General features: G+C 58.7%; 1 protein-coding gene across 1 annotated transcript in view; it reads left to right on the top strand.

Moving 5' to 3' along the window:
- Positions 1-1,921: 1,921 nt before the first annotated feature.
- The window catches only part of LOC144950145 (uncharacterized), a 52,749-nt gene continuing 46,440 nt past the window's right edge, over positions 1,922-8,230 (top strand). The window contains exons 1-2 of the mRNA XM_078880206.1: positions 1,922-2,503; positions 6,467-6,473. Coding sequence (XP_078736332.1) covers positions 1,922-2,503; positions 6,467-6,473 — 589 coding nt within the window. The remainder of the gene's footprint in view (positions 2,504-6,466; positions 6,474-8,230) is intronic.

The raw sequence follows: 8,230 nt of genomic DNA, 5'->3' as shown, positions 1-8,230 counted from the left end.
TCCCCCGGTAAGGGCGTGGTGGGGGGCTGGCCATGGGCCCTCTTCACGTCACCGAGGAAGCGCTCCCCGGTCGTCGGCGGGGAGGCGAGTCCGGGGGCCGCGGGGCCTCCCAAAGGGGGCGGCGATGACGGCGGCGACGAGGGTAACGACGAGGGTAACGACGAGGGTAACGAGGAGGATAACGAGGAGGAGCTGGGGAGGGGCGTCCAGCGCTCCCAAAGCGTACGCCGCGCGTGCCCCCTGAGGCCTCCGCTGGGCCCCGGGGAGAGGGAGGAGGAGGAGGGGGGAGCCCGACCGTCGCCCCGCGCCGCCCCGTACCGCCGCAGTCAGAGCACGGACGCTGTGGGGGCCCTCCCCCATGGCGGCGGCGGGGCCCGTTCGGCGCAGAGGGCCCGTGCGTTCTTCCGGAGGGGAGCGCGGGCCCCGAAGGAGGGAGTCCCGGGACCCCCGGGCGGGGAGGGAGAAGGGGCCGCGGAGTTGCGGCCGCGCGGGGCCCGTGAGAGGGACGTGCACGGCGACTACTCGAGCCGGGCCTCCTGGAGGGTGTCGGGGCCCCCGGGGACCCTTTTCGACGGGGGAGGGACCGACGAGAGCCGGGGGGTCGCGGTGACCCAGGGGACCGAGGGGACCGAGGGGACCGCGAGGAGCACGGCGGCGCTGAGGGAGCCGCGGTCCCGCGGGGGTCACGGGGCTCGCGGCGGAGTCTCGCCGAGCCCCCCCCTCCACCTCCCTGGGCCCCCTCGCTCGCACGAGCCCCCCGTGTGCCCCTGTGCCCCTTTCCTCGTCCACCCCCCTCAGGGCCCGCTCGCCCCGCTCAGCGAGTCGCCCCCGACACCACCATCACCAACGACAATCACTGCCACTCGCACTGATGCGGCTACAGCTGTTACGGCTGCTACAGCTACAGGCACTGCTGCTACAGCTACAGGCACTGCTGCAGGTGATGATCACTCTGCTGCTGATAGTGGTACTGCAGCAGTCCTGCCTCTAGCACAAACGGTTAGCGCACAACCGCACACACAGCCACACACACAGCCACACGCACAGCCACACACACAGCCACACACACAGCCACACACTTCAACACAACTACACACATCAAAGCAACTACAACCAAAGACAGACAGACCAACACAATCGTGCATACCGATACCACCACCACACACACAGCCACACACACACGCGCTGACCTCAACTGCTACACAACCACAACCGCATGTAAGCCAAATCACACCAACGCAGCTACAGGCACGAGCAGCACCACACATGCCAACAGAACCACACATACACACGTTAACACAATCACACACAAGACAAACACACTCACAGACATCACCCGTTCCACAACTACAACCACACATACCTGCACAACCACCCGCACAACAAGCACACACACAGATGTCCTCTCCTGCACAGCCTTGCAAACAAACACACACTCAAACAGAGCCAGACATCTCCACACAATCACAGACATGCCCACAATCACCACTACACCCACAGCCTCAAACAGAGTCGTATAGTAAAACACAACCATACACACAGCCGCACACACAACCACTCCTGCAACCACACACGCAACCACACACTCCACACCAAACAGAAACTCCAACACACCCACACTCACAACCACACACAACACCACAACTGCACATACAACCACAGCTATCAGCACAACCAGAGACATCAACACGAACACACCCACACACGCACGCACAACCACATACACACCCACATGTATCTACAGCCTCGCCGGATCCCACCCAGCTGACCCTCCACACACAGGGGTCGTGCGCTGCCCTGACCCCACAGCCCCCTCACTCAACCCCTGGCCTCAGCCCTGCCCACAGCCTTGACCCTAGCTCAGCCGCTGACCTCACACCTTCCCCGACCTCTATCCATGCCCCCAGCCTTGCTCCTAATGATGAACTTGAACGGTCACCTGCCCCTGCCCACGCCCCCGGGTCCCACGTCTCTCTGGAGCCGCCCAGCGCCCCCCCCTCCCCCTGGGGACCCCTCCCCGTCGTCCCGACTCGCTCGGTCCGACGGCTCCCCCGAGGACCCCCTCTCTGATCCCTCCTCTCCGCGTGGGCCCCCTGCCCCCGAGGGGGAGCCCCCCTCGCCTTCCGGTGTCGGCCCCGGCGTTGCCGCGTCCGTGGAGGCCCCGGCCAGACCCCTCCGGGGATCCCAAGGGGAGTGGCCCGCCGGGGTCCCCGGCGAAGAAGCCACCGCAGGGGCCTCTCGCCCAGGGGGTCCTCGGAAGCAAGGGTCCGGGCTCGCGGACCCCCTCGGAGGGGGGAGACCTCGTGCCGAAAGCCCGGCTGAGGTGGCCGACGAAGACGCCGACCCCTGCGGGGCCCCGGGACTCCGCGGGGCACCGCTGGCGGTCCCCGAGGGGCCCCTGGAGACCCCCGCGGGAGCCCTGGATGCCCCCGCGGGACACCCCGATGGGGGGCTGAGCGTGGCACGGGAAGATGCGGAGCGACCCGTGGAGGCCCCGCACAAGGTAAGCAGAGGGGAGGGGGAGTGCACACCCACTGTGTGTGGGTGTGTGTGAGGGCCCTGTATGTGTGTGAAGGGCCTGTGTGTGTGGGTGTGTGAAGGTTATGTGTGTGAAGACCTGTGTGTGGGTGTGTGTGCACGCCCACTGTGTGTGGGTGTGTGTGAGGGCCCTGTGTGTGTGTGTGTGAAGGGCCTGTGTGTATGGGTGTGTGAAGGTTATGTGTGTGAAGACCTGTGTGTGGGTGTGTGACCACCACAGTGGCTAAACGGGGGCTCTGGACGGGTGCGAGGGGCTGGTAACCCCTCCACCTTCAATTAACTACCACTAAACTACGATATAAACAAAAAGCTGTAACAAATAAGCTTGTGCCGGAGGCCCCGGGGGGTGAGGCTTTTATGACGTCTCCTGGCCAAACCCCATATGGCGGAGCCAGCAGATTGAATCTTCACCCTCGGGGCTCCTCCAGAAACAACGAAAAACCATTGCGGATGGCCACGTGGAATGTTCGAACGCTCACTGCGGAGGAGAGGCTGCCACTCCTTTGTCGGGAGCTGGACCGGTACCGCCTGGATCTCTGTGGCATTCAGGAGGTCCAGTGGACCAGTTCTGGCTCCTGCCACCATGAGGGGTGGACAGTCCTCCACTCAGGGCAGGAGACTGCCAAACAACAGGGTGTGGCTCTTCTTCTGAACAAAAGAATGAAGGGGGCGTGGGAGCGTGGCGGTGAGGTGTGGGAAGCTGTAAGCCCCAGGATACTTTGGGCTCGCCTTCCCATCAACCGGAGGCAAGGAGTGGTGGTCGTGGTTACTTATGCCCCCACCGAAGACGAACATCCGTGGAGGGATGCAGGCAATGCCGATGAGTCAGATGCCTTCTATGACCTCCTGTCACAGGTGCTGGCTAAAGTGGTCACTCGGGACAGAGTCATCTTGTTGGGTGACTTTAATGTCCAAGTTGGTCATGATGCTGGCACCTGGTCTGGAGTGATTGGAAGGCATGGGCCAGATCAGCTCAATAACAACGGTAGGAGGCTGCTAGATTTTTGTGCAGCCAATGGGCTTGTAATTACCAACACGCTCTTCCGGCATCGGCGCATCCACACAACATCATGGATGCATGCCGGGTCCAAGCAAGAACATCTGCTGGACTACATAGTGACGGATCAGCGGATGCGAGCCCATGTCCTTGACACCAGGACCTACCGTGGAGCTGATCTGCCCTCTGACCATCGACTAGTCATCTGTAAGATGCGCCTGCCATTCTTCCACTCCGGTGGTGGGTGTACACCCAGGACCCCATTCCAACCAAAAGTGGCCTGGTCTCAGTTAGCTGATGAAAGTTGCAAGCGAGAATTTCATCATCACTTGCAGCTGGGGTTGGCATCGTCCCCCACTCCACCTGATGTCGAGGGTAAATGGGTGAGGTTTAAGACTGTGACTCATGCAGCTGCAATGGCTGCTTTGGGTACGCGGTCCAGACCTCCCCAGAAACCCTGGCTGACGGAGGAGGTGTTCAGGTTAATTGAGAAAAAGCGACAGGCCCACTCTCATCGGCTACAGCATCCCACGTCGGAGAATGAGGAGGTTTACCGCAGCCTTCGCTCGGAGGTTCGGAGAGCCGTAAAGCGCTGCAAGGATGGGTGGTGGTCGCGGGTTGCTGAGGAGATGGAGTCTGCCTCAGTGGCCCGCGATCACAAATCACTATTTAAGTCCATCAAAAAAGTAACCTGCAGCGCCACACCTATTACCATCATTAGAGGAAAAAACGGTGATCCAATCTCCGACCCCCAGGAACAGGTTTGCAGATTTGCTGAGCATTTCTGTGAGGTCCTGGGGGAGGGAAAATCTCTCAGCCAGGAAAATATCATGGCACAAAGTGGGGATAACCCTGCTGAGGCTGCCGTGCCTCAAATATTGGAAGAGGTCACCCCCTGTGAGTGGCTGGCTGAGGTGCCATCTGTTGAGGAAGTACTTAAGGCGATCCGGAGTCTGAGACCAGGAAAGGCACCGGGCAGAGATGATCTCCCAAGCGAAATGCTGATATGACATCATAACAACAGTCTGAACCGCTGGACGGGTACCGCAGGATTGGAAGGATGCCCTGGTGGTCCCCCTCTTTAAGAAGGGGGACCGCACAGACTGTAACAACTACAGGGGCATCTCACTACTCAGTGTGCTGGGAAAGGTCCTGGCAAGGATTATTCAACATCGCCTTGCTAGGCACGCTGAGGAGAGACTTGCGGAACCCCAATGCGGTATCAGGAAAGGGCGGTCCTGCACAGATGCCATATTTTCTGTCCGTCTGCTACAGCAGAGGTGTAGGGAATTCCAACAAGACCTACATCTCTGCTTTATTGACCTGGTCAAGGCCTATGATACCATCAATAGGCCTGGGCTATGGGTTGTTCTTCGTGCTTTCGGAGTCCCTGACCCTCTGCTCACGATCATTAAGGACCTTCATGATGGTGAGCAGGCCCGGGTAAAACTACGTGGCCGGGAGTCGGAGCCTTTCCCTGTACACCTTGGGGTGCGACAGGGATGTCCTCTGGCTCCCACATTATTTAACATCTATTTCAACTGCGTAGTTCGTGAAGCCTTCAATAGCTGTACTGGGGGAATTTCCATTTGGTACAGATATAATGGGAGGCTGATCGACGCCCGGGTGCGATCAAGGGATGGCTCCCTATTGGTCAACCACGTTATGTATGCCGATGATTTGGTAATAGCTGCTCATTCAGAAGAGGAGTTGGAGATGCTGCTGCTGAGACTGGAGCGTGCCACTAAGAGATGGGGCCTTACCATCAGCCCCACCAAAACTAAGCACCTGCCTGGGTATTTTGTACCATCGGACACTCCACCCCCACAACTCCCAATCGGTGATGGGGAAGTTGTGGAGAGAGTGGAGAGTTTCCCATATCTGGGCAGTGTGCTCATGACCGGCTCCAGTTTAACAGCAGAGGTCTCACTCCGAATCAGTCGAGTGGCAATATCTTTTCATCGGTTGCGTAACGCTGTGTGGAAGCTAACTGGTCTGTCGCTCCACACGAAGCTTCAGGTCTTCTCGGCCACGGTCATTCCCTCCCTTCTCTACGCTTGCGAAACGTGGACCCCCCTAATGGAGCATCTTCGCCGGTTGGAAACATTTAGGCTGGCCTGCCTACGATCCATCCTGGGTTTAACCAGGCTGGATTGTGTGAGGAGCTCACAAATCCTTGAAATATCTGGGCAAAGTCCTATCGGTGAGCTCCTCCGGCAGGCAAGGCTGCGTTGGCTGGGTCATGTAGCCCGCATGCCCAGCCACCGCATGCCTAAACAGCTTTTGTTCGGCCGGATCGAGGGGGCTAAACGGGCGCGGCACGGGCTAGAGAAGAGATGGAGTGATGTGGTACAGGAGGACGTGGAGCTGAGTGGACTTGCCGATGACTGGTACCAGCGGTGTCAAGATCGGCCTCAGTGGAGGAGGCTCGTGAAGGACGCTACTGGGCAGTTGGAGGCAGTCGCCCTACAACAACAACGAAGGGCGGAGGAGCGACGCTCACAACAACGAGCGGAGCGCCGGGTGGATAAAGCACAGCAAGTTGGTACAGTAGGGGGCAAAGGTGGTGCATCAGCCAGTCTTCTCGGTCATCTCGGTCAGTCGATCAGTGGCACCTGCTGGGTCTGCCCCGTGACCTCCTGCCAGCGGGCGTTCGACACTTCACGTGGCCTGAAGGTGCACTTGGCCTGGCACAAGCGTCGTGGTGACGTCACCGCCACTTAATGGCGAATGGCGGTTGTTGTTGTTGTTGTGGGTGTGTGTGCACGCCCACTGTGTGTGTGAAGGGCCTGTGTGTGCACGCCCACTGTGTGTGTGTGGGTGTGAGGGCCCTGTGTGTGGGTGTGAAGGTTCCGTGTGTCAAGGCCCCAAATGTGTGTGTGTGTGTGAAGGGCCTGTGTGTGTGTGTGAATTCCCTGTGTGTGCATGCAGGTTCTGTGTGCGTGAAGGCCCTGCTTGCGAAACGTGGCCCCCTTTAAAGGAAAATCTTCTCCGGTTTGAAATATTGAGGCTGGACACAGTCCCATCACCAGTGAGCTCCTCCAGCAGGCGAGGCTTATTGGCAGGGTCGTGTAGCCTGTATGCCCAGTCACCGCATGCCCAAGCAGCTTGTGTCTGGCTGGATAGAGGGGGCTGACCGGGTGCGACACGGGCTAAAGAAGAGATGGACTGATTTGGTACAGGAGGATATTGTGCTGAGTGGACTGGCCGTAGACCGGTACCCAGCGGTGTCAAGAACGGCCTCTTTTGAGGAGGAAGTTCGTGAAGGACGCTGCTGGGGAGTTTGAGGCAGTCGCCCTCCAGCAACAGCGGGGGGCAGAGGAGTGGCGCTCACAACAACGAGCGAAGCGCCGGGAGGCTAAAACGCAGTGAGTTGGCACAGTGTTTAGTTTGTTTTTTGTGTTTAGTGTTGTTGTCCTTCCCCCACACCTCCGATGAGCACGGTTGGCTATGTATGGTGCGAAAGAAGTTCAATATACATACATACGTAGAGTAGGGGACACAGGTGGTGTATCGGCCAGTCATCTCAGTCAACCCATGGCACCTGGGTCTGTGCTGTGACACTTCACGTGGCCTCAAAGTGCACCCAGCCTGGCACAAGCGGCGTGGTGACGTAACAGCCACCGAGTGGCGAGTGGCGGTCGTTATTGTTGTGTGTGAAGGCCCCGCGGTGTGTGTGTGTGTGAAGGCCTGTGTGTGTGTGTGAAGGCCTGTGTGTGTGTGTGTGTGAAGGCCTGTGTGTGTGTGTGAAGGCCTGTGTGTGTGTGTGTGAAGGCCTGTGTGTGTGTGTGAAGGCCTGTGTGTGTGTGTGTGTGAAGGCCTGTGTGTGTGTGTGTGAAGGCCTTTGTGTGTGTGTGTGTGAAGGCCTGTGTGTGTGTGTGAAGGCCTGTGTGTGTGTGTGAAGGCCTGTGTGTGTGTGTGTGAAGGCCTGTGTGTGTGTGTGAAGGCCTGTGTGTGTGTGTGTGTGTGAAGGCCTGTGTGTGTGTGTGTGTGAAGGCCTGTGTGTGTGTGAAGGCCTGTGTGTGTGTGTGTGAAGGCCTGTGTGTGTGTGTGTGTGAAGGCCTTTGTGTGTGTGTGAAGGCCTGTGTGTGTGTGTGTGTGTGAAGGCCTGTGTGTGTGTGTGTGTGAAGGCCTGTGTGTGTGTGTGTGAAGGCCTGTGTGTGTGTGTGTGAAGGCCTGTGTGTGTGTGTGTGAAGGCCTGTGTGTGTGTGTGAAGGCCTGTGTGTGTGTGTGTGTGTGAAGGCCTGTGTGTGTGTGTGTGTGAAGGCCTGTGTGTGTGTGTGAAGGCCTGTGTGTGTGTGTGAAGGCCTGTGTGTGTGTGTGTGAAGGCCTGTGTGTGTGTGTGTGTGAAGGCCTGTGTGTGTGTGTGTGTGTGTGAAGGCCTGTGTGTGTGTGTGAAGGCCTGTGTGTGTGTGTGAAGGCCTGTGTGTGTGTGTGTGTGAAGGCCTGTGTGTGTGTGTGTGTGAAGGCCTGTGTGTGTGTGTGAAGGCCTGTGTGTGTGTGTGTGAAGGGCTGTGTGTGTGTGTGAAGGCCTGTGTGTGTGTGTGTGAAGGCCTGTGTGTGTGTGTGAAGGCCTGTGTGTGTGTGTGTGTGAAGGCCTGTGTGTGTGTGTGTGTGTGTGAAGGCCTTTGTGTGTGTGTGTGTGAAGGCCTGTGTGTGTGTGTGAAGGCCTGTGTGTGTGTGTGAAGGCCTGTG

Source organism: Lampetra fluviatilis, chromosome 56 (assembly GCF_964198595.1).
Source record: "Lampetra fluviatilis chromosome 56, kcLamFluv1.1, whole genome shotgun sequence".
In the NCBI taxonomy this organism is placed as follows: Eukaryota; Metazoa; Chordata; class Hyperoartia; order Petromyzontiformes; family Petromyzontidae; genus Lampetra; species Lampetra fluviatilis.
This window is presented reverse-complemented; position numbering and strand designations above follow the sequence as displayed.